This window comes from Hipposideros armiger, unplaced genomic scaffold, assembly GCF_001890085.2.
Source record: "Hipposideros armiger isolate ML-2016 unplaced genomic scaffold, ASM189008v1 scaffold_831, whole genome shotgun sequence".
In the NCBI taxonomy this organism is placed as follows: Eukaryota; Metazoa; Chordata; class Mammalia; order Chiroptera; family Hipposideridae; genus Hipposideros; species Hipposideros armiger.
Window position 1 is genome coordinate 592,178 of NW_017732181.1, and position 27,295 is coordinate 619,472.

The following is a 27,295-nucleotide window of genomic DNA, read 5'->3' on the forward strand; positions in this document are numbered from 1 at the left end:
TTTGAAAAAGATCATTTACAAAGATATATACAGTATGTCTCTAGAAGGATATTTTAGAAACCGAGAGTGGTTACTTTGTCATATAACATGCCCACATGGACTTCCACTTCCAGGACAAAGTCATGAGGAAGTCTGTGCACCCACTCCCTAGCAAAATGGGCAAAACTGGCAAAAAACAATTTTTAAAAATCGAGTATTTAGGGGCTGGCCGAGTGGCGCGATGGTTAAAAACTCGCTTGGGATGCCAGAGGGCCCCGGTTCGGATCCCACATATGAGGGCCAGTGACACTGCGCCCTCTACAGCTAAGATGGTGAACAACAGCTTGACCTGGAGCTGGGCTGCCATGAAACGCTGGTGATGGCATAGGCTGCAGTGGGGCTGTAGTGGGCTGGCGTAAGCTACCGTGAGTGGCCAGCAGCCAGCGTGAGGGGCCAGCAGCCAGTGTGAGCTGCCGTGAGCTGCCATGAGCAGCTGTCCAACAGCCGGCGACCGATCTGCCTCACCTGAGAAGAGCGCAATTATAATACCAACATGGGCCAGTGAAGCGACGTCCTCCACAACTAGACTGAAGGACAAAAGGACAGCAACTTGTCTGTTCCCCTTCCCCAATTCCTCAATGCTGTTCCCCTCCCCCAATTCCCCAATAACATCTTTAAAACAAAATCTAGTATTTAATGTCTCTGGAAATTGTCCTAAGGTCATATGGCAAATATAAAAATATTTATTGAATAAAATCTACTGAAATTTCTTAAGAACAGCAAGTGTCTGGGGTATGTATGCCATGGCTTACTCCTTCCTAGTGAGTATGGCTGAGGGGTCAGGTCTGTAAACACCTACATTAAAAATAAAGCAAGACTTCAATTCAATAATCTAACCCACTGCCTTAAGAAATCAGAAACAGGAGGAGAACAAACTATAACTAAAGCAAGAAGGAAGTAAATAATAAAGATTAGAGCAGAAATAAATGAAGTAAAGAATATAAAAACAGAGTCTCACACTTTCTGATTTCAAAACTTACTAAAAAGTTACAGTAATTAAAACAGTATGGTACTGGGCCGGCTGAGTGGCGCACTGGTTAAGAACTGGCTTGGGATGCCAGAGGGCCCCGGTTCAGATCCCACATAAGAGGGCCAGCGACACTGCCCTCTACAGCTAAGATGCTGAACAACAGCTCGACCTGGAGCTGGGCTGCCGTGGGTCACCAGCGACAGCGTAGGCTGCAGCCCCTGCTGCAGTGGGTTGCCAAGGGCTACCGTGTGTAGCCAGCAGCCAGCGTGAGTGGCCAGCAGCTACCGTGAGTGGCCGTCCAGAGGCCGGCGACTGATCTGCCTCACTCGGGAAGAGTGCAATGATGGTGCCAGCTTGGGCCAGTGAAACAACATCATCCACAACTAGACTGAAGAACAAAAGGAAGCAACTTGTCTGTTGCCCTTCCCCCAATTCCCCAGCGCTGTTCCCATCCCCCAATTCCCCAATAAAAATCTTTAAAAACAAAACAAAACAGTATGGTACTGGCGTGAAAACATATAGATCAATGGAATAGAATAGAGAGCTCAGAAATAAACCTTTATGGATTTGGTCAAATGATCTTTGACAAAGGTGTCAAGACAACTCAGAGGGTGAAAAGAACAGACACTTCAACAAAAAGTGCTGGGAAAGCTGAATATCTACATGCAAAAGAATAAAGTTGGATCCTTACTTTATGTCATATACAAAAACTAACTCGAAATGGATTAAAGACCTAAACATAAGACTTAAAATATGAAATTCCTAGAACAAAACAGAGGGAATGCTTTGACACTGGATTTTGCAATGATTTCTTGGGTATAACACTAAAAGCAAAAACAGACAAAAAAATAGCCAATGGGACTACATCAAACTTAAAACTTCTACGTATCAAAGGAAACAATCAAGAGAATGAAAAGGCAACCTATGGAATAGGAGAAAACATTTGTAAATCGTGTATCTGATAAGGAGTTAATATCTAAACTTTTTATATAAAGAACTCCTACAACTCAAGCATTAAAAACCCCTCAAATAACCTCATTTAAAAAATGGGCAAAAGACTTGAATAGACATTTCTCTGATTTCTCTGAAGAAGATATACAGATGGCCAATGAGCACATGAAAAGATTCTCTACATCACTAATTAGGGAAATGAGAATCAAAACCACAGTGAGATACCACCTTACACCCATTAGAATGGCTATTATACCCCCCTGCAAAAAAAAAAAAAAAACACCCATAAAATAAGTGTTGGTGAGGGCATGGATACACTGGAACTCTTGTGCACTGCTTGTATAAATGTAAAATTCATATGGAAAATTCTATGGAAAACAGTATAATGTTTCCTAAAAAAAGTAAAAATAGAATTACCATACGATCCAGCAGTTCCACTTCTGGGTATATACCCAATAGTACTGAAAGCAAGGACCTGAACAGATAATCTTATACCCATGTTCATAGCAGCATTATTTACAACAGCCAAAAGTTGGAAGCAACTCAAGTGTCCACCAAAGGATGAACAGATAAACAAAATGTGGTATATACATACCGGGGCATATTTTTCAGCCTTCAAAAGGATGGATACTCTGACACATGCTAAAACATGGATGAACCTTGAAGACTTTATGCTAAGTAACATAAGCTATTTAAAAAAGGACAAATACTGCACGATTCCACTTATATGAGGTACCTAAAATAGTCACTCTTAGAGACTGAAAGTAGAATGAAGGCTGCAAAGGGCTGTGGGGAGGAGGAAATACGGAGGTATTTTTAGTAGATATTGTTTCAGTTTTATAAGATGAAAAGAGTTCAGTGGATGGACTGTGGTAATGGTAGCAAAACAGTGAAAACATACTTAATGTCATTGCATTATATAATTAAAAATGGTTAAGATGGTAAATTTTATGTTACGTGTATTTAACCACAATTACAATCTTTAAAAAAAATTAAGTAGAGATAAAGCAATGAAACCAAAAGTGGGTGCTTTGAAAAGATCAACATTGACAAACCTTTAGCTAGACTAAATAAGTGAGAGAAAAAAATTACTAAATTGCCAAAATCAGAAATGAAGAAAGGGAAATCACTAATGACTACAGAAAAAAAAAAGTAGTGTAAGGTAAACCAATAAATTAGATAAGTTATATGAAATGGACAAATTCTAGAAAAAAACAACTAAATGTTGAGAGTCACTCAGGAAGAAATGGAATATCTGAATAGATCTGTAACAAGAAAAGAGGTTGAAAGTAATTTAAAACATTCCCAGTAAAAAATTCCCATGATCAGAGGGCTTCACTGGTAAAACTTAGCAAATATTTAAAGAATTAATCCTTCACAAACTTCTCCAAAAAGTAGGTGAGAGAATACTTCCTAACTTATCCTATGAGGCTAAAATTAACCTGAAACCAAAACCAGACAAAGACATCACAAGGAAAAATCAATCTCCTTGATTCTCCACAAACTGATTGGAAACAAAATCTGGCAACATGTAAAGGGATTGCTCTCCATGACCTAGTGGGATTTATCCCAGGAATATAGGGTTGGTTAAACATCTGAACATCAATTAATGTAATATACCATATCAATAGAATAATAGGCAAGAAACCATGTGATAATGTTTGTAGAAGTAGAAAAGGCATTTCACAAAATCCAATACCCTTTCATGATAAAAACTTTAAACAAATTAAAAATAGAAGGGAAGTTTCTCAACCTGATAAAGAGCATTCATGGAAACTCCTAACATCATCCTGGTGAAAAACTGAATTGCTTCCCCCATAATCAAGAAAAAAAAAACTTGTTCATTCTTGCCACTTTTCTTCAACATTCATTGTACCTGAGGCTCTAGGGAATGCAATTAGGCAAGAAAAAAAGAATAAAAGGCATCCAGATTTGAAAGGAGGAAATAAAATTACCTGTTTGCAGAAGACATAATTTTGTATATAGAAAACCCTGAGGAATCCACTGAAAGCTATTAAAACTAATAAATGAGGGGCCGGCCAAGTAGCGCGTTGGTTAAGAGCTGGCTTGGGACACAAGCTCTGAGCTGCAGGGCCCCGGTGCAGATCCCACATGAGAGCCAGTGACACTGCCCTCTACAGCTAAGATGCTGAACAACAGCTCAACCTGGAGCTGGGCTGCCTTGAGTCGCCAGCGACGGTGTAGGCTGCAGCCCCTTCTGCAGTGGGCTGCCATAAGCTACCGTGTGTGGCCGTCAGCCGGTGTGAGCTGCCAAGAGCCGCTGTGAGCGGCTGTCCAGAGGCCCGCGACCGATCTGCTTCACCCAGGAAGAGTGCAATGATAATACCAACTTGGGCCAGTGAAGCAACGTCCTCCACGACTAGACTGAAGAAGAACAAAAAGGACAGCAACTTGTCTGTTCCCCTTCCCCCATTCCCCAGCGCTGTTCCCCTCCCTCAATTCCCCAATAAAACAAACAAACAAAACAAAAAAACTAATAAATGAGTTCAACAAGGTTTCAGGATATAAGATCAATATGCAAAACTCAATTGCATTTCTATACAGCAGTTTGTGGAGAATCAAGGAGATTGATTTTTCCTTGTGATGTCTTTGTCTGGTTTTGGTTTCAGGTTAATTTTAGCCTCATAGGATAAGTTAGGAAGTATTCTCTCACCTACTTTTTGGAGAAGTTTGTGAAGGATTAATTCTTTAAATATTTGCTAAGTTTTACCAGTGAAGCCCTCTGATCATGGGAATTTTTTAGTGGGGATGTTTTAAATTACTTTCAACCTCTTTTCTTGTTACAGATCTATTCAGATATTCTATTTCTTCCTGAGTGACTCTCAACATTTAGTTGTTTTTTTCTAGAATTTGTCCATTTCATATGACTTATCTAATTTATTGGTTTACCTTACAATACTTTTTTTTCTGTAGTCATTAGTGATGTTCCTTTTTTCATTTCTGATTTTGGCAATTTAGTAATTGTTTTCTCACTTATTTAGTCTAGCTAAAGGTTTGTCAATGTTGATCTTTTTCAAAGCACCAACTTTTGGTTTCATTGCTTTATCTCTACTTAATTTTTTTTAAAGATTGTAATTGTGGTTAAATATACATAACATAAAATTTACCATCTTAACCATTTTTAAGTATATAATGCAATGGCATTAAGTATGTTTTCACTGCATACACAGTCAACTGATTTTGACAAGGGTGTCAAGAATACACAATTGCAAAAGGACAGTCTCTTCAATAAATGGTGCTTAAACTGGGTATCCACAAGCAAAAGAATGAAATTGAACCACTACCTTGCACCACAAAAATTAACTTGAAATGGATTAAAGACTTAAAAAAATCCTAAAACCATAAAACTAGAATAATACATAGGGAAAAGGCTTCTGGACATTGGCCTTGAAAATGATTTCTTGTACATGACACCAAAAGCACAGACAACAAAAGCAAAAATAGACAAGTGGAATAACATCAAACTAAAAAGCTTCTGTACAGTGAAGGAAAAAAATCAACAAAAGGAAAACGCAGCCACGCTGAATGGGAGAAAACATTTGCAAACCATATATCTGATAAATGGTTACTATCCAGAATATATAAGGAACTCCTACAACTCAACAGCAAAAAAACAAATAACAATTGAAAAACGGGCAAGGGAACTAAAGAGACATTTCTCCAAAGAAGACATACAAATGGCCAATAGATATACGAAAAGATATTAAACATCACTAATCATGAGGGAAATGCAAATGAAAATCACAATGAACTATATTACCTTACGCCTGTTAAGATTACTTTTATTTAAAAAAAAAGATGACAAGTGTTGGCAAGGATGTGGAGAAAAGGCAACCTTTGTACACTGTTAATGGGAATGTAAATTTGTGTAATTGCTATGAGAAACAGTATGGTAGTTCCTCATCTGAAGAAACCCAAAATGCTACTTCGAAGGGACATGTGCATCCATATGGTCATTGCAGCATTGTTTACAATGGCCAAGATGTGGAAGCAGCCTGGTATCTATCAGTGGATGAATGGATAAATAAGAGGTGGTACATATCTACAACAGAATATTGCTTAGCCATGAAAAAGAACGAAATCTTGCCATCAGCAACATGGATGGACCTACAGGGTATTGGGCTGACTGGAGTAAGTCAGACAGAGAAAGACAAATGCCATGTAATTTCACTTATATGTGGAATCTAAAGAACAAAATAAACAAACAAAACAGAAACAATCTCATAGATACAGAATATTTTGATAGTTGTCAGATGGGAGGGGGTTGGGGGGCTGGGTAAAAAGGGGGAAGGGATTAAGTACAAATTGGTAGTTATGAAATAGTCATTGGGATGTAAAGTATAGCCCAAGGGATATAGTCAATAATATAATAACTGTATGGTGTCAGATGGGTACTTTCAACAGATTTATTGGGGTGATCACTTCACAAGTTACATAAATGTCTAATAACTATGTTGTACACTTGAAACTAATATTATATGTCAACTGAAATTGAAAAATAAAACATTTTAAAAAAAACAAAAACAAAGTATCGATAGCAAAAGTACTCGTGCTCCCTTCGGCAGCACATATACTAAAATTGGAATGACAGAGAGATTAGAATGACCCCTGTGCAAGGATGACATGCAAATTTGTGAGGTGTTCCTATTTTTTAAAAAGAAAAAAAAGTTCTAAAAATACCCATAATTTCATGGCTTTAAAATGTAATTAAAGATACAATTATTAAAAAAAATAGAACAACCATATGATCCAGATTCAAATCCAAAGGAATTGCAGTCAGAATCTTGGAGAGATATCTGCACACCCATGATCACTGCAGCATTATTCACAACAGTTAAGACAAGGAAGCAACCTAAATGTCCATCAACAGATGAATGAACAGAGAAAATGTGGTATATATGGAATATTATGCAGCCTTAAAAACAAGGAAATCTTGTCATTTATGACAATATGAATGAACCCGAAGTAAATTATGCTAGGTGAAATAAGCCAAATACAGAAGGACAGATATTACAGGATATCACTTATATGATGAAAATAAAATAATCAAGTTCATAGAAGCAGAGAATAGAATGGTGGTTGTCAGGGGCTGGGAGGAGGAGGAAATAGGGAGGCATTTAAAAAAAAGCACAAGTGATAAAATAAAAAATTCGTAAATTAGAGTTAAAATTAAGAATTTTTGTCCTTCAAAAGATACCAACAAAAAATTGAACACACAACCCACAGAACATGATAAAACTTTTGCAAATCACATTATCTTATAAGTAACTTGAATCTAGAATATACAAATGATTCCTATAAGTCAGTAACAATAACACAAATAACCTAATTAAAAATAAAGGGTCTGGATAGACATTTCTTGTAAAAAAATGTACAAATTGTCAATGAGCATGTGAAAAGATGTTGAACATTAGGGAAATACAAATCAAAACCATAGTGAGATATCACTTCACACCCCCTAGGATGGCTAGAATTAAAAAAAAGATAACAAGTTTGGGGGAACACATGGAGGAAATGGAACCCTCTAACATTGCTGGTAGGAATGTAAAATGGTGCAGCTACTTTGGAAAACAGTCTGGAAGGTCCTCCAATAGTTAAACATGGAGATACCATATGATCACGCATTCCCACTCTTAAATACATACCCAAGAGAAATGAAAACATAAGTCTACAAAAACCAAACAAACGGTGCACACAAGTCTTTTTTTTTTTTTTTTTTTTTTAGCTGAGCCATCCCGCCACCTGTTGGCAGCTCACGGCTGCTCAGCTCGGACTGACTCGAACCGCTGTTGCTCAGAGCTCAAACTCTTGAGCGAGCTCTTAACCAACTGAGCCACTCAGCCGGCCCATACAAGTCTTTACAGAAGCATCATTGATGATAGCCAGAAAGTGGAAATAACCTAAATGCCCATTAACTGATGAATGGATAAGCAAAATGTAGCATATCCATACAAAGGTATATTTTGCAGTAAAAACAAGTGAAGTACTGATACATACTATGACAAAGATGACCCTTGAAAACATTACTCTAAGTGAAAGAAGCCAGTCACAAAAAAACATATTGCATGAGTTCATTTTTATGAATTTCCAGAATAAGCAAATTTACATAGCTATGAAGTAGGTTTGTGTTTGCCTAGGACAGAGGGGATGAAGATATTAGGGAGTGATGGCTAAGGGACGTGAGGTTTCTTTTTGGGATAATGCAAATATTCTAAAATAAATTGTGATGATGGATGCACAGCTCTGTGAATACAATAAAAGTCAGTGAACTGTATATTTTAAATGGGTGAATTGCATGGTATTTGAATTATATCTTAAAATTGTTAAAAATGAAGACCACAGAAAAGAATTTAAAGTGCCCCTATCTTTTAGAGGTACATAATGAAAAATTTACAGTAAAATGGTATAACATTTGCTTCAAAATTGGGTGTTGGAGGTTGTAAAATTCGGTGGGAGTAGAGAGCGAACTGGGCGATGGGTATGTGGAGGCTCATTATACTATTTTTCCCACTTTTCTATGTTTGAAATTTACAAAATAACAAAAAAAAGTTTTGCAAAAAGTAACACATAGCTAACACTACGGTAAGGAATGCCAAACTCTGGTGGAAGGTAAGCCAAAATGTAGAAGATGGAAGCCAGAGGGGCGAACTTACTACACAAAATCTCTCCTGGCCTAAGGGAATTTGCCAATCCAGAGGAATCAGCTGCAAAGCTGAGCTGTACTTCTACAGTCTTGAAGGATTTAGGTGACTAAAGTCAAAGCACAGGGTTTGCCAAAAGTGGGAATACTTATAAAACAACCCTGACTTTAAACTAGAAACCTAACGGGCTACAACTTCAAGGTAAGAGTTCAATTGCAGTCTGTCCATCTAAGATCCAGGGAATCTCGGGCACAGAACTTGAATTAGGGTAGTCCAAGAAAAAGAGCATGCTTAGATACCTATGAGAACCAAATGAAAGTTCTCTCTGCAGAAAGATATTCTAATCTCTGATTCTTTCTAAAAAATATATATACCAAGTGCCCAGCACATGGTCAAAGATAACCAGACATACAAAGAAATTAAGCAACATGATGAATAAGCAAAAGAAAAAGGAGGCGGGCCGGCCGAGTGGCACGATGGTTAAGAACGGGCTTGGGATGCCAGAGGGCCCCGGTTCGGATCCCACATATGAGGGCCAGTGACACTGCCCTCTACAGCTAAGATGCTGAGCAACAGCTCAACCTGGAGCTGGGCTGCCGTGAGTCGCCTGTGACGGCAGGTGGGTTGCCATGGGCTACCGTGTGTAGCCAGCAGCTGCCGTGAGCAGCCATCCAGAAGCCGACGACTGATCTGCCTCGCCCGGGAAGAGCACAATGATGGTGCAAACATGGGCCAGTGAAGCAACGTCCTCCACAACTAGACTGAAGAACAAAAGGACAGCAACTTGTCTGTTCCCCTTCCCCCAATTCCCCAGCACTGTTCCCATCCCCCAATTCCCCAATGAAAATCTTTAAAAAAAAAAAAAAGAAAGAAAAAGGAGGCAACACAGACAGACACACAGAAACTTCCGATATTAGAATGATCAGACCCAGATTATAAAAAATGTTTACTAAATTTAAATAAGTAACACTGAATGGAAAAAACAAGAAGCAATAAAAATGGCTACCTAAAGACAAAGAAAAGACAAGGACAATTACCAGTCAAGATGGTGGAGTAGGTAAATGCTGTGATTACCTCCTCTCGTGACCACATCAAAATTACAACTAAACTCCAGAACAACCATCACTGAGAATCACCTAAGTTTTGGTGAACACTACAACTAAGGACATACAGAAGAAGCCACCTCGAGACTGGTAGGAGGGCAGAGACGTGGAACAAGCTGGTCCCACACCCACAAGTCACCACTGAAAATCAGGAGGGAGGGGCCGGCCGAGTGGCTCAGTTGGTTAAGAGTTGGCTTAAGAGCGCGAGCTCTGAGCAACAGGGCCGCCGGTTTGATTCCCACATGGGCCACTGACCCTGCGCCCGAGCTGAGCTGTCGCTGAGCTGCCAACAGGTGGCAGGATGGCTTAGCTGGTGTAACAACAAGATTGCCTGTTTGATTAAGCTGAACTCAGCAACTAGAGCTGAGCTGCCACCGGGTGGCTCAGTGGATAGATGTGCGCTCTTAACAGCAAGGCTGCTGGTTGGGCTCCCGTATGGGATGGTGGCTACGCCCACCTGCAACTAAGATTGAACACAGCATCTGGAGCTTACAGCCACGAGTTGCCGATGGGAAGCCAGATGGCGACTGGCACCCTCTACAATGAAGACTGAAGAACAACTTGGCCGGTCCCCTTCCCCAATTCCCCAACACTGTTCCCCTCCCCCAATTCCCCAATAAAATCTTTAAAAAAAATCAGGAGGGATATCTCAACTGTGGAGGTCCCCCCCATGAGAAGCAAGTGGTCCCAGACCCACACCAGGTTCCCCAGCCCAGGAATCTAGGGCCAGAAAGAGAAGTCCCCGTAACTTCTGGCTGTGAAAAGAAGCAGAGATTGTGGATGAGTGAGACAAAGCTGTTGGGAATCCCAGGGGCTTCTCTTAAAGGGCCCACACATGGACTTACTTGTTGACGGAATCACTCACTCTGCGCTCCAGCACTGGGGCAGCAGCAAGAAAAGCACCAGGGACATACAGGAGGGAACTGAGTTATCTGGCTTTAGAGCAAGTGCTGGAGTGGAGGGGCAGCTTTCTCCCAGACAGAAGTGCTGGCAGAATCCATTGTTTCTTTGTTGGGCCCTATCCCCTCCCAGTGTGCAGATGCAGGCGACCACCATATCAGAGTCTTCATCAACCTAGCTAACACTGTTACTTCGCCCAGCCCCAGTGATTTCCTGAGACCCTGCCCCACCCAACTTTCAGGCCCACTCAAGCCGCTTCCAGTGGCTTTTCTATATAAATGCCCTGTCTTGGATCAAGCTGAGGACTTTCCTAAAATCTCTAAAAGGTTCACAAAACCCAAACAAGCAACATCTGGCTTTGGAGTGTTCTGTATCTCTGGCTGAGCAGCCCCAAGCCCAGCATTAGCAACAGCAGTCCATGGTTTATGGTGTGGCCTCTCAAGGCACTTCCAAGACCAGCGCAGATGGTGGCCATCATCAGATTGCTTTTTGGCTTATGCCAGGTGGCCCCAATCAAGAGGCCCCGGGGCTGGCCAGTACAGTGGCCAGCTTAGGACCAAAACAGAGCATCACCTGGCCACCTCCATGGGTGGCACACCCAAAGGGCAGACTGGGCAGGCACCAGAGCCCTGCTTAAACAAATGCTGCTCTGCAGGATCAGTCCATACACCACAGCTCTTCCACTGTAGTCACGGCCAGTGCTCACAACCAATGAGGCCAAGGGTCAACTCCTCCCACTAATGTGCAAACAGCAACTCAGGCTCAACTACAACAGGAGGGCACACACAACCCACATAAGTGACACATCTGGAGCATCAGGATCTGGTGACCAGGGAGACTGTGCCACTGAACCGCACCAGACACCTACTACATAAGGCCACTCTACTAAGACTGGGAGGCATAGCAGCCCTACCTAATACATAGGAACAAACACAGGGAGGCAGCCAAAATGGAAAGACAAAAAAACAAAACAAAAAAACATGTCCCAAATGAAAGAAAAGAACAAAGATCCAGAAAAAAAACAAAATGAAGGCAAGCAATCTACCAGACACAGAGTTCAAAACACTGGCTATAAGGATGCTCAGTGCTCTCAGGGAGTACTTCAACAAAGAGATAAGAAACATAAAAATAAAGACAGAAAACAGAAAAGAAAGAAAACATAGTCAGAAATAAAGACTACAATAATGGAAATGAAGAATACATTAGAGGGAATCAACAGTAGATTAGATGAAACAGACGATTGAATCAGCGATTTAGAATGTAGCAGAAAACATCCAATCAGAACAGCAAAAAAAAATGAGGATAGTTTAAGGGGCCTCGGGGACAACATCAAGTGTACCAACATTCACATCAGAGGGCTACCAGAAGAATAGAAGAGAGCAAAGAATTAAAAACCTATTGGAAGTAATAATGACGAAAAACTTCCTTCACCTGGCAAAGAAAATAGACATACAAGCCCAGGAAATGCAGAGAGTCCCAAACAAGATGAACCCAAAGATGTCCACACCAGTACACATCATAATTAAAATGCCAAAGGTTAAAGACAAAGAGAGAATCTTAAAAGCAGCAAGAGAAAAGCACTTAGTTACCTACAAGGGAACTCCCATAAGAGTTGCCACCTGATTTATCTACAGATACTTTGCAGGTCAGAAGGGATTGGCACAAAATATTTAAAATGATGAAAAGCTAGGACATACAACCAAAATTACGATTAGCTACCTAGCAAAGCTATCATTTAGGATTGAAGGACAGATAAAGAACTTCCCAAACAAGAAGCTAAAGGAGTTCCTTACCACTAAACCAGTATTACAAGGAATCTTGGAGGAACTTCTTCAAGATGGGAAAAAAAAGATTAATAGTATGAATAATGAAATGGCAATAGCTACATATCTATGAACAATTACTTTCAATGTAAATGGATTAAATGCTCCAATCAAAAGACAGGGTGGCTGAATGGATGAGAAAACAAGACCTTTACATATGCGGCATATTCATAGATACAGAGGACATTCTGATGGTTGCCAGATGGGAAGGGGGGATGCAGGGCAGTGTGAACATGTGAAGGGACTAAGAAGTATAAATTGGTAGCTGCAAAATAGTCATGGGGATGTAAAGTATAGGGAATATAGTCAGTAATATGGTAATAATTATGTATAGTGCCAAGTTGGTGCTAAATTAGTCAGGGGGGATCACTTCTTAAATTACATAAGTGTTTAACCACTATGCTGTACATCTGAAATTAATACAAAATAATATTGAATGTCAACTGTAATTGAAAAATTTTAAAAGGGGGGAAAAGATGAAGGTATATAAGAGGTTCATATTTCCAGGTATAAAATAGGTCATGGGGGTGTAATGTGCAGCATGGGGAATACAGTCAATAATATTGTGATAGCGTGGTACAGTGTCAGATGTTTGCTGGAGTTATCATGGTGATCACTTCTTTAGGTAAATAAATGTTGAATAACTATGGTGTACACCTGAAACTAATATAATATTGTATGTTAGCTATATTTTAATAAAAATCTTTTTTTAAAAAAAACAATATGAGTTTTCATATTATCTTTGGTTTAAAAAAATCTCCTGTTTCTAAGACAGCTTTAGATGTGGTCCTTGAGTTATATCAAATACTCATGTCTCCTCTAGGTGTACCAAAGCATTAGCGATATTAAATTTGCTTTTTTTCTTATTATTCTTTTGTCTTTCAATTCTGAAGATGACTGTGATTAAAACATACAATTGTCTTATGCATCCAAAAAAAGACCAGGACAGAAGTGAGATTTCTATAGTTTAGAATTTGTAACCATGCAAATGTTTTACATATTCTAGGCATTGATCTGAATTAAAAAGAAAAAGTACAATATCTAAAAACGAAAGCAAACTGAAACAAATATACTCAACTCTATGTAAAATATAGTATGTGCACTGTAGACTTTTAGTAGGATTTAGTCCAGGGGCAAAAAGAACAAATTTATTTCAAATTCCATGCAGTCATCTCATTATCAATAATAATATTAATACCATTAATTTGAAACAAGTTTTTACATATTATATGATAAATCAGGCAAGTTATGAAGACAAGAAAAAAAAGAGGCAGGAATATCAGAAAATCACTAAACTATATGACCTCTGAAATTCCTCTATGTACTTAAAAATATAATTTTCATTCAAATATTGAAATCAGTCAATAGCTTTTTGCAGGAGGCATATTACTTTTTTCACCATCTGTCCTTGACTACATTTCAAAACCTTATTTCCTAACATGCTATATAGTCTAGTCCGGTGGCTCTCAACCCTTGTTGATCAGAATAATTATATTAAAAAACAGATCCTGGATGTCACACTTGAGTTATCAAAAGAGAATCTCAGTGGGAGCAATCAGCAATGTATACTTTGGGAAGAAACCCTGGGTACTGCTGCCGCTCAGTCAGGGTAGAATCCCTGCTCAAGCCCCACTTCAGTTCCTCCAACATGGCAGGCTCTAAATAGGGGTCAGCACACCATGGCTCACAGCCCACATCCAGCCCAATGCCTGTTTTTGTAAAGAAACTTTTATTGGAACATGACTATGCCCATTTGTTTACCAACTGTCTATGGCCACTTTCCTGCTACCATGAAAAGGCTGAGTAGTCTCAACAGAGACCACATGGCCTGCAAAGCCCCAAATATCTACAAAGTGGCCCTCTACAGAAAAAGTTTGCTGTCCCCTCCTCTATCTGCACTTTCCCTCAAATACTACTCCTGTCTTGGCAAGCTCATGCTCATCCTTCAAAACTCCAATTAGCATCACTTCTGTAAAGCCTGAACTGGGTTAGCACCTTTGTGTCTTTTTCACCACCCTCTGTACTTCCCCTATATTACTCATCAATCTTTATTCTAAGATGTCTGCTTAATGACTACCTCCCTGATTAAACTGTAAGCTCTATGAGGGCAACACCCAGATGTGTCTTGTTTATCACAGTGTCTGCTTCACTGCATGCATATATTAAACATTTAATTAATGAATACCTCCCACATTCTGTACATTTTCCCCCATTTTGTTAGATTTCTCGATGTCCCAAGTCTGTTAAAGGGGATTCTAAATCCAGAATCTATCAGTGTGTTTGTAATCCCATCCTGTTGTGTCCTCCACAGATTTGATGTGCACACTATTGGAGTTCTTCCTCGAGTCATTAATGCTGGAAATGACAGGGCTGATGATAAAGTCCTAAGAAGATGCCCACCCATCCTCTTCTGTATTTTGACATCAATCTACTAAATAATCAACAGTCTTTGACTAAGACGTCAAGTCTAATTATAATATTATCTAGCCTACATTTCCCATCTGTCTAGAAGGATTTTATGAGAGCTTCCACTTCTCTGACTTTTCTTACCTGGCACCACCTCTATTCAAGCAGAACTGAATAATCACTCCCCCATCCTTCTCACAACTATACCTTTTCTCTACATTACTATGTAATAATGTTTACAAGTCTGTCTCTGCCACAAGTTCAAGTCTTGGAGGGTAGAGACTTACTTAAGCTAACTTTGATTCCCCAGAGCCTACCATGATGCCCAAAATTTAGCTGGTACCCAAAATGGAATGACTAAAATGTTGTGCAATTCAGACACACTAAATTTATGCATTTCCTATTTCTGCCATCATAGTATTCCTATATAAAATCTAAAAGTCATTTAAATATCCTTACCTGTAGCAAAAAGGAAACAGAATAACTCAATAGAGCAGGGTGTTGAACCAAATTTAAGCTGTTTTTATGGTTTTCTACTCCAATTTTTGTAAAGACTTTGGAGTCAATATATGATCCTTTCTGGAAGGGGTTGGATGTCCACAGGCAACCAACCATGGCTGTCAAATAGTGATTATATTCTTCATAGGTCTTGTTGTTGAATATGAACTCTGATTTTGTCTATTGGGAAAGAAAAAAATTGTCATTATCACCTATTTTTCATTTCCTTCTTATTCCCAACAGATCATAAATATCTATACTCAATTTTTAAACAATGGTGACTTAAACAGAGGTTTATCATTCATACCTTTAGTATCAACTCATGTTTCTTTGCAGCTGTTAAATTTTTACGGTATCTAAAAGGGAGAATAAATAGAATGAGCATTTAACATTAAATGCCTTTGAAATGTAAAACATAAATAAAAGTGTACACTTTAAATGTAAACACATGCAGATATGCATACAGCTGTCTAGTTAAGGTTTTTAACCTTTTTTGGTATAGTCTCCTCAAGGAATAAAAATCATTAGTGGCTCAAATATTGAGTTGTACATTTAAGATACGCATGCAATTGTATTTAAGTTATACTTTAATAAAAAAGAAAAAAACAATTAAAGAAATGCTTTTAATGTCTCACTGTCAAGAAATTAATAGAAGCTCAAAAGCAGTCAGTCACTAATACAGAACATATTTTCTTAATGTGGAAAAAAGTTGCAGTAGAAAAGACAAAGAGGAAATTTAAAAATGCAATCTTTTTTTCCTGCCTGAGTACTATTATCTGGTTAGTTTTTAAACAATTTAACCTTGGCATAGTCCTGCAAGTTATGCCAAAGGAGTCTATACTTATGGACTAAAGAGAGTCATTTCAGTCCATAAGTGAAAGAAGTAGAAGGGACCAGAAATAATACTTAGTTTCATGTAATTGGCAACATCCCTTCACCCCCCAGAAAATGTTATTTTCACCAGAGAAGCTACATAGACCTAAACAAGATGTAAGTAAATGACTAATTTTTTTAAGATATAGCAATGAGTATTAACAATGCTGAGTGAAGTAGTACCACTGCACAAAAGATTCTTAACTATGAATTTTTTAAATCTATATCCCCCATAGTGATGTAAAAAAAAAAAACAGTTAAAATAGCCTCATATTGGAAGGTCATTCCCAAAGGAATGTTTCCTATTTCCATAGGCCCTCGCAGAAAATAGCTAATAATTGTATTGTTTAATATTTTATTGTATTATATACAACAAATTTATTATAGTGTGTTTATAAATTAAATTTATAGTTGAAAAAAATAAAGATAAAATTATGATGTACTAATTCATAAACCAGTAAAAACGCTTTGTACCTGTGCATTATGTAACAGAGCTGGTTCAGGATACTGGAATCCAGACTGAGGAGTGCGAGATAGAAGATTCCAGGAGGGAACACCACCACCAATGGAAGGTTATAATTTATATATATGTCACACACCTTTTGGGAAGAATGATAACATCAGTAATATAGATAATTCCCCAGAACCCTTCAACCAACTTCACCCAAGGAATCATCAGTAAAGAACAAGCAATAACATAATCCCAGGTTGGAGAGTGCCTAATTCGTAAATAGAATAGGTAGCCACAAGCCTGCTTAAAAATGTACCTCACCAAAAGAAACAAACAAAAACATGTACGAGGCCTGACAATTAAGTTTGTGAACTTATTGCAATGATGTTGCTAACCTTTTTTGATATCAGAGGGATTATTCATTATGAATTTGTACCAACTGGACAACCAGTTAATCAAGTTTACTATTTGCAAGTGCTGAAAAGGCTGTGTGAGAAAGGTAGATGACCTGAACTTTTCACCAATCATTCATGGCTCTTGCATTACGACAATGCACCAGCTCACACGGCACTGTATGTGAGGGAGTTTTTAGCCAGTAAACAAATATCTGTACTGGAATACCCTCCCTATTCACCTGATCTGACCCCAATGACTTCTTTCTTTACCTGAAGATAAAGGAAATATTGAAAGGGAGACATTTTGATGACATTCAGGACATCAAGGGTAATACGACAACAGCTCTGATGGCCATTCCAGAAAAAGAGTTCCAAAATTGCTTTGAAGGGTGTACTAGGCACACTGGCCTTGGTGCATAGCTTCCCAAGGGGAGTACTTCGAAGGTGACCGCAGTGATATTCAGCAATGAGGTATGTAGCACTTTTTCTAGGATGAGTTTGCGAATTTAATGTCTGACCTCGTATCTCACCAAACATCAACCTTATCACAGAGGATTATTTTTAGAAGATTATTCAAATCTTTCTTTTTTTGGTGGTAGGGGGGAGATCTTAGAGTTGGAGAGAAAGGGGAAGGGACCATCTCTTTCTCCTTAAGTCCCATAAATAATGATTTATCATATTAGCTAGCTGTAAACCTCGAAAACAAAGAAGCATGCTTCTAAGCAAATCCAACTCAAGACACCTAGGTATTAGGGAAAGGAGGAGGCCAGGAAAACTGAGATTAGGGGCTACTTCCTGAATAACAGTTCTATCCAGGTCAAATACTATAAAACAATAGAATAGGACCAGAATCATAAGTACTGGGAGAAATAAGGCAGTTGAAAGGTGGAGCAGAGAGCGGAAGGCACTTTCAATTTTTGCCAGGTGTTGGGGATGAGCAAAAAATGAAGCTAGAGACAGACTTCTGCCTAGGGCCAGCACGATCCAGTAGAATGTCTATTAAAGTGGAACCTGGACTTTTCTAAAAAAAAGCATTTGTTTTTCTACTTTGTTTTATGAAAATCGGTTATTCAGGCAAAAATAGAATCATTACCTTCAAAATATGTAGCTTATTCTAACTATGCTAATAAGGTCATAGCCCAACTTAATGATTGTAAATAAAATGTAAATAACACCAGTAAAGCAGAAAGCCATCACAGCAATCGAAATAGGGTAAATGAGACGTGTATTACCTTCTCATAGAAATCCAAAACAAAGTGCAGCAGTAAAGTACTGTTGCTTTCCAATCGCATTGCATTAGTGGAAAGCCACCCTACATAGTGAATCAGTTGAGACAGAGAGTTCATGAACCCACCGAATGTCGTCTCTCTGCAATAAGAAACCAGGACAATGAAATCCACATTAGCAAAAGTGATCCCAATTTCCAAGGTAAAGCTGGATAATATACAACAAAAATTTGTTAGGGGTTTCGGTAAATGATCAGTGCTCCAATGTATAATTCACTTTTTTTTTAATCCAGTGATTAATCATAAAAAGCTCTCTAGTTAACCATTAAGATCAATTCATAGAACTTCCTCTGCAATACTCTACTAGTAAATACCAGATAAATAAAGGATTAAGCCCCAGACAGACTTTAGATAATATTAGATAATACCCAATGTCCAGAGACCACAGCAGTCAGCAAATTAGTTTCTAAGTACACAAATCAAAATCTGGCTTTGCCTGAATTCCTGAGCGAAATTGATGTTAAAAATATATATATATATTTTAGCTGAGCCATCCTGCCACCTGTTGGCAGCTCAGCGGCAGCTCAGCTAGGGCCAGGACTCAAATTGCTGTTATTCAGAGGTTGCACTCTTGAGCGAGCTCTTAACCAACTGAGCCACTCGGCCAGCCCAAAAATATGTTCAATGTCGTTTAACCGGAACCCAGTTTAATCCTAAACTAAGTTAGTAAAATTTTTGGCATCTTTCATTCTTTTAGTAAAAACCATTCTTGGATATTTTATATTCTTCCCAAATCAATGGGATATAATTGGTTCAATTCATCCAACTACTCATCCCTGTCCTTCAATCTACTGTTGAGTGGATTAGGAAAAGACCTACAAATGTGATTTCATAATTTTACCCTGTGACCTACTTAGCCAACAATGGTTATGCACAAGGAAAAGGGAATAGATGATAATGACTCTTTCATTCCCAACCATCATGATAGTTCAGTGTCAGAGCAAGCTGGAAAAGATTAGGCCATTTAAACAGGCAGACATCCATATAGTCAGCCAGCCATTTGCAAAATTATATTCTAACTATGATTTTTGGCAGCACTCGGTTTTGTGTCTGAGATAATTTGAACAATGGAGATTGCTCAGAACATCGTCCTTTGAGTGCTGCTGGCATTTTGGATGAAACTATTTGCTGCTCAGGACTGCCTCCTAATCTCCACCCACTGTAGCATGTTTAACATGTCTGGCTCTTACCTACTAATGATGGCAGCACCCTCTTCCCAGTTACCGTGCCAACCAAAATTGCCTCCTGGAGAACCACTGCTGAGAATGGTTTCCCACCTTTAGCTCCTTGTGATTTATACACAACTATAATTTACTCATCCTTTGACAGTCATATGGCAAATGGTCATGTGACGGAGACATGATATTACACCTATATCCCCAGAATAGAAGATATTACTGAGAACTTAAAAGGGCTATATTATATAATGACAAGTAGAATTATGATAAGAAAAGTTATCTACATTTTATATTCATTTATTTGATTTCAGAATTTTAGAAAGCAGATCTCCTTTTGAAATGCCCTCCCAAAATATATGACACTAATTTAAAAAAAAAGGGATCCCAGGAATTTTGGAAAGAAAATATAGAAATTGTAAAGCACCTATATCAGGATAACTAAGATTTACCTTGCAAGCTGGCCAAGGATTATAGATGCAAACATACTATTCTTAATAGAAGTGAGGTGTTCGAAGAAGTTAAGTGTTTAATTGGAATTTCTTTATGATAGTGGTTCTCAAACTTTAGCTTGCACCAAAAAATTACAGAAGCATTTGTTAAAACACAGATTACAGGGCCCTACCTCCAGAGTTTACTTCGGTAAGTCTAGGGTAGAGCCTGAGAATTTGCAGCTCTAACAAGTTCCTAAGTGATGGTGATGCTGCTGGTCCAGGGACCATACTTTGAGAAGCACAGCTTTACAAGATGTTTTCACTACCCACAAATGCTCTATTTCCTACTAAAAGTGATCAGGTATACATGATATATGGAAGGATTGCAGTAATGAATATGAAGAATTAAAAAGTTTTCCAAGCTACTTCCAAGAAGCTTCTATTCTCTATTCTCCTATTCAAGTAGGAGATCACTACAAGGATAAGAACATATAGAGAAATAAGTCTGGGCCAATATATTATTTATTTGTTTATTTATTTAATTTTTATCTTTTTAGCTGAGCCATCCTGCCACCTGTTGGCAGCTCAGCTCGGGCCAGGACTCAAACTGCTGTTGCTCAGAGCTCGCACTCTCGAGCGAGCTCTTAACCAACTGAGCCACTTGGCCAGCCTCTAGGCCAATATTTTAATCAAGCTAATCACCAGCTATCTGCAACTGAGGCTAAGGGACCCTTATCTTATAAAGAATGTGACTGATAATATAGGGAATTTGAACATTGATTAGATATTTGAAGGTACTAAGAACTATTATTTTAGGTGTTATATTGGTATCATTTTTCAACATTTGAAATGATGTCTGAGTTTTGTTTTACAAAAACCTAGTACTATGAAGAAGAGGAAAGAGAGAGGTGTCCTAGATGAAACAAAGCTAACCATGAGTTGATAAATGTTGAAGCAGGATGATGTGTACATGGGGGTAACATCATACTATTTTCTCTACTTTTGATTATGTTTGCAATTTTCTACAATACAAAGTTTAAAAGAAAAATAATGTTAAAAAATATTGTGGCTGATAATAAACTATAGGAGAAGCCAAAGATTTATGTATTATACCTTGAAAACAACCTGATTAGCAGTTCCTTGAAATTCAGCCTTTTATTCTCACTTTAAGGGTAAAGCACATATTTAACAGTCATCAACATGATGGAAATTCAGGGCTCTTTTTTGGTTCCAAAGTGAAAATAAATTCATATATATATATATATATATATATATACATACACACACATACACACACACACACATACATACACACCCTGTTTCCTCAAAAATAAGATCTAGCCTGAAAATAAGCCCTCGCATGATTTTAGGTGCCAAAATATGGCACCTTGGCATACTGAATATTTTAAGCTGAAGGAGTTTGTGGAAAAGGCACCCTTCTCCCTGAAACAGGTCATAAAACCCTCCTGTGAGGGGTGCATACCCTCCATATCCTGGAGGAATCATGCTAGGGCTTCTTCTCCGGCTAGCTCTTATTTTCAGGGAAACACGTATATATAACTAAAATACAGCAGAGAAACAGAAAAACGAAACTGTACAGCAAAATTACAGATTTTCCTAGCCATCATCAAAATTAACTTTACATATAAGACTACATTTTATAAAGTGAGCTAATCTGAATGGAAGCCAAAGTTCTAATGTCAGCTCTCGAATGTTTTACTATATTAACCTTTTCAAGTCACTTAGGTGCTTAGGCTTTGCTTTCTGATTTATATAATAGAACTTGAAGAATTAACCTTCCTCACATGATTGTGGGGAAGGAGAGTGAAAAGTAACAAAAAAATCAGAAAAGTACAACTAACCATTTACATAAAATGATTAGGTCTCATGCCACACTATAAAACTCCATATGCAAACATTTTTTGTACAGATCACCTCTTGTGGAAGGTGGTAAGATAACTCACAGAGAACTGTCCGGCACAGTTTTCTTGTCGATGTCCATAGAAAGCCACAACAGCCAATTCTGCAGTAGTTCTTTCAGGCTCTCAAGAACACTACACTGAGGGGGCAAAACAAAAAACTCAAAATCAGTCAGACATACCATAGTGTTGACAACTAACAAACTAAACCAGAGGCTTAGCAGTGGAAGGGACCAAGGAGATGAGCTCATCCAATTCAGAACCCAATAGCTGCTACTCCAACCTGCTCAGTCTCCAGGAGGCAGATGAATGCAAGTACAAGTTTATTTGGCCATTTTCTCTACAGGACTGACCCCAGCTTATCAGCCCAGGAGCAGACTCCTGTTTCTCTAAATTACATTCATTTATAATATATATTACATCATCAAATACAACATCACCCACCACTTATTGTCTCTTCTCAGAGATCCTTTGAAGTTGCTACAGGTAAGAGTTTCCCACCCTTCTTAAAAATTTAGATGCAAGTTTATTGGGGTGACAATGGTTCATGAAGTTACATAGGTTTCAGGTGTACAATTTTGTAACACATCATGTGTATATCACAGTGTGTGTTCACCACCCAGAGTAGGTTCTCCTTCCATCACCATATATTTGAGTTTCCCACCCATTTCGCCTTATGCCTATACCTACAATTTACGCTTTATTGATGGTCATAAAGTCTTGTCTTCTGTGACTGTGGGAAACAAACAATTCTAGTCTTTCCTTTCTCAGGCCTTCACTTGATTTTCCAGGGCCTCACTCACATACAAAAATAGTCTTGACAAAAGTGTACTTGGGGCATTTATGAGGATAAATCACAACATCTACAAATTTGAAAGCAATCCATACCATCCCAAAACATAATACAGGAAAGCCTTCTTAAACTTTCTTAATAAACAATGACCCCGATGTTATCTGAGCATCTCCAGTGATAGGGTGCTCGCTGCTACTTCATACAAACAGTTCAATTAATAATTTTTAGAATGTGGATGAAAAGCGGGGTATGTACAAGCTCAGTAACCAAAAGTTACCTCACAGGGTGATCTGATGATAAATTCCTAACTGGGCAGGTCACAGTGGGTAGTCACGCCCCAGGTATTATAACTTCTTTAGTAAAAGGTTTTTAAGCCAGCTCTGACCATTGTTGTCATGCATCTGGGTTAACACACCATTGAAATGCCAGAGTAATCCTCTTTTCCAGACCCCTCAAGGGAGCATATAATCTTAACTATCCTGGACCTCACTTTCTCCCACCTTCATGTAACCTTCCTTACATTGCCTCCTTAATCCCACATGTATAAAATAAACTGCAAAACTGTCATTCTCTAGGGCATTTGAGATCTTGCTTCCCGGCAGGTTCACCAGTTTGGCTCAAATAAACTCTTACAAAAAATTCCTTACAGGTTTGGATGTCTATGTTTCTTATCTAGACAAGAAATGGATACTTCACATTCAGATGTGAATGAAATCTGCTTGAGTTGTGTATTTTCTTGTACCCTATACTTCTCTGTGCTTCCCCCCCCCCGTTTCATTGACCTCATCCTTCCCAAGTCTTTCAACTAGAGTGTCCAGAACTTCTATTCCATGGTAATCTAAGCCCACACCTTCATATTCTTCAAAGTCTGCTTTCTCTGTCTTCTCACTTTCATCATATCCGGGCTCTGCCTTGCTACTCAGTGAGGGCACTGCTCCCTGTGAATACATTTCCATGTCCCACTTCAACACCTCGACACTGCCCTGGCTCCCCACTGCTCAGATGGGAACAGAATATAAGCCCCTTCTTTGAGATGGAAAATATAACGTCAGAAATGAATCTCCCCTTTTAGGAAGGGAGTCAGCTTTAAAATGGTATTATAAAGAAATCCAATGGACTTTCTATTTAATCAAGTGCCACAGGACTTTCTATTTAATCAAGGCACAAAGGCATTTAAAAATGCCTTTTTTAAAAGACTATTTACAAATATTTTGTGAGCTACAGAAGCTAATTAGCAGTAATATTAGCTGAATTTGTTAGGCTAAGATCGAAGACTCCCGTTTTAGATTGCACTCTGCTACTCAGTTTTACTCATGAATTTGACAATCTTTTGGTTTTCTGAACATAACACAAAAGCTATCTATTGTCAACACTATCTTCAAACTATTTCTACTTCCTTATGTAAAAACCCCTTTCTCCTTTGATGTTGACACTATTCAATTACACTTCCTTTTACTTATCTTTCCATATCCCTGCTATTTCCTTGAAACTCATGCACTGAAATTCACTGAGAACCTTAGCACTCTGTGCCTCATGTCCTGCCATCAGCACCTGAGTTATGTCAGTGCCCAAGAAGGTGATCTACCCAATAATTCAGCCCACAGTTCCTTGACCTCAAATCAAATAACCTTCACCTTCACTCTACCTTAGTTACGCACTCCCACAGCCACACTAAACTTTGTCATAATCTAAACTGAACCACCACCAAAATCTATTATCCGTTCTTCTTTGTTATGACCTCCTATTCTTCCAGCTTTCTGACACCATCAACTCCAACTAATTATTCTTGTTCTTCCAACTTTAGAGATATTCAATCCCTTGATTCCTTCATTTTTAATGTCAATTTGCAGTCTTTTCAGCCTTCTCCTGGCCTCACCACCCTATCCAGACTAGACCACACTGTTAAACATTCACAGCTCCTTTGCACTCCATTCAACCAGTGAAACCCTAAATGATTCAATCCCATAACTCACTCTCTCTGCTCCTACATCTGAGCTGAAGAAAAACAAAACTAAACAGATTGGCACCACTCCAAAAGTATGGTCTCCAACTTCATATGAGCCATTAATGAAGCCCAACAATCCTTTCACCTGTCTTAAATCAGCTCGCTCTCACTCCTGTTTTTCTCAGTGGCTGTCCTAGACATGTAACACCCCCAAAATCCCCTATGCAATTTTATCCTCTACAAAACACTTCTTATTTTGAGGAATATAACATTTTTAGGCACAGAGTATTTCAATTTCTTGTTCTTTCTTCCAACTGTATAAATATATACATATATATATATATATATATATATATATATATATATATCCACCTATCAATATGTCCCTGCCCCCAGTCTTAGATAATAAGTGGCACCCCCCAACCCCTCAACATTCAAGCAAATCCATATATCTAGTTTTATATAAATATATATATATATATATATATATATATATATATATATATATATCCACCTATCAATATGTCCCTGCCCCCAGTCTTAGATAATAAGTGGCACCCCCCAACCCCTCAACATTCAAGCAAATCCATCTACCTAGTCTTAAACCAATGTCTTCATGTTTCTTTCTCTACCATCAATTATCCCCCATCCTTCTTCCATTTTCAGCCTCTCCCTCTTCTCAACTGGCTCCTTCTAATCTATCTATAAACATGCTCAGGTTTCTCTCATTCTGGACACAAAAAAACCTAAAACCAAAAAACCCCAGAACCTTCCCTTGATTCAAAGTCCCACTGTAGCTATCTCTCTACCTCTTCTTTTTAGCCAAACTTTTCGAAACATAGTCCATACTCACTGCCTTGTTTTCACTTCCCGTTGATTCAACTTCCACAATCTGGCTTCTATCCCCACACTCCACTGAAACGGTTCATAAAGGTAGCTAAAACCTCTGTATTATCAATTCCAAAAATTGTTTTGGTCCTTATCATTCTGGATACCTTCCTGGGATATATTGTAATATTATTCCTTCACTCCTTGATATCCCGCATTCTATGTTTCCTTGGCACTATTGTTCTCCTGGTTATTTTTATACTTTAAAAAAATTAAATGTATTGGGGTAACATTGGTTAATAACATTACATTTTCATACTTCTTGAAAAGGTTCTTTCATAGACTCCCTTTCACCTGAAAACTAAATAGTGAGTATCCATTCCCCTGAGTTCTGTCCTTGGTTCACTGTCTGTTTCTCTTCCTCCATCTTTTCCTCTCCCCACAACCCCCGCTCTCAAATATAAATATATGAATGTGTATATAAATGTATATTTACTTATGCATGAAACTGCCAACTGTCAAACATCCCTAATCTACAAAAATGGCAATTTCATATGGTTCAAGCTGATATTTACAGATAAATAGCTCTCTAAATTGGTAGAATAAGAAATAAAGAATACCCGAATTAGAAGATCAGAAGAGAATCACAAAGAGCTATAAAATGAAGTTACTGAAAATGTATTAGCTGAGAGAAGGGGTGTGTATTGTCATATGAATGATATGAATGATATTGGCCTAGTAATAAGTTACTAGACCAATAATATAAATAAACCTCAAATCCAAGTTAATGTGACAGGTAATTAATAAAATGGCATTTGACCATGACAAACACTTACTAGGACAACATTTTATTCCTGTAAATGTGGCCAACAGTAGGTGATTTAAGGTGAAAAAAAATTATAAAAGAAACATCACTTATATTGTCACTCTTTTGAAATAGAAATAACCATTCTATAAGAAAGTGGCTCTCAAACTCAGTCTAGTAGAAGTCATGGAAGCCACAGTGGTATTTTTGGAGAATGCCTCAAAATAGAAACATAATTAATAAGGTTGGAACAATTATATTAGCAGGAAATGACTATATTATAAATATATAATGAGTGTCACAGGGAGTTTTATTTGCTTTGGTCATTACTGTAGTCCCAGTGTCAAAAGGTTGTCTAGCACACAGCGGGTACTCAATAATAATTGGTGAAATGAGTAAGTGTATCTACAAAAATATCAACCACAATGGTCAAACTAAGTATGCTTAAGAATTTCAATTTGCTTTTATTAATACTCATTTGCCACCTATTCGTTCACTTTATCATCTGCTACAAGTGGAAACAGTTTAGGAAAACTGTATGCAACAAAAACCTTAAAAAACAGAAAACCCTATGCATTAACTTTGATTTCAGTGATGCAGCCCCTAAAGTCCAGGTCCAAGAGAATCCTGTTAGAAAACCACTGCCGTAATGTGGGTTTGGAGTCATGTACCACTGGTCATAGAATATTTCCTACTGAATCTAAGCAAGATAGTTGTTTTTTTTTTACCTTGAAATAAACGGTTGATGTAAAGAACAGCTGTGCTAGATGGTCAAAAATAACTGGTTTCATCTCTAGGAGTTAAAAAAAGAGTATTCAAAATTATTTTAATTAACATTACACTGAATTACATATCACATCAAATTTTCATGATACATACCAGAGAAGCTACTAAAAGGAACCCAGCTCACAAGTTGAAGGAACTGTGACCGACAACAGAAGCCATCCCAGAGAGGAAGGCTCTTATACAGGAATGTTTCACAGGAACAAAATCCCTCCTGTAACACAAGTCGATAGTAAAACCTTATCTGGAGCTCCTC

The 27,295-nt window shown here is 38.2% G+C and overlaps 1 protein-coding gene across 3 annotated transcripts in view; it reads right to left on the bottom strand.

The window, feature by feature from the left end:
- The window catches only part of CENPI (centromere protein I), a 62,211-nt gene that overhangs the window by 8,047 nt on the left and 26,869 nt on the right, over positions 1 to 27,295 (bottom strand). For all 3 annotated transcript variants that reach the window (XM_019629218.1, XM_019629220.1, XM_019629219.1), the window contains 7 exons: positions 27,136 to 27,253; positions 26,985 to 27,049; positions 21,931 to 22,025; positions 18,304 to 18,439; positions 16,700 to 16,824; positions 15,660 to 15,708; positions 15,314 to 15,532 (listed from right to left, as the gene is read on the bottom strand). In XM_019629218.1, the coding sequence (XP_019484763.1) occupies positions 15,314 to 15,532; positions 15,660 to 15,708; positions 16,700 to 16,824; positions 18,304 to 18,439; positions 21,931 to 22,025; positions 26,985 to 27,049; positions 27,136 to 27,253 (807 nt within the window). The remainder of the gene's footprint in view (positions 1 to 15,313; positions 15,533 to 15,659; positions 15,709 to 16,699; positions 16,825 to 18,303; positions 18,440 to 21,930; positions 22,026 to 26,984; positions 27,050 to 27,135; positions 27,254 to 27,295) is intronic.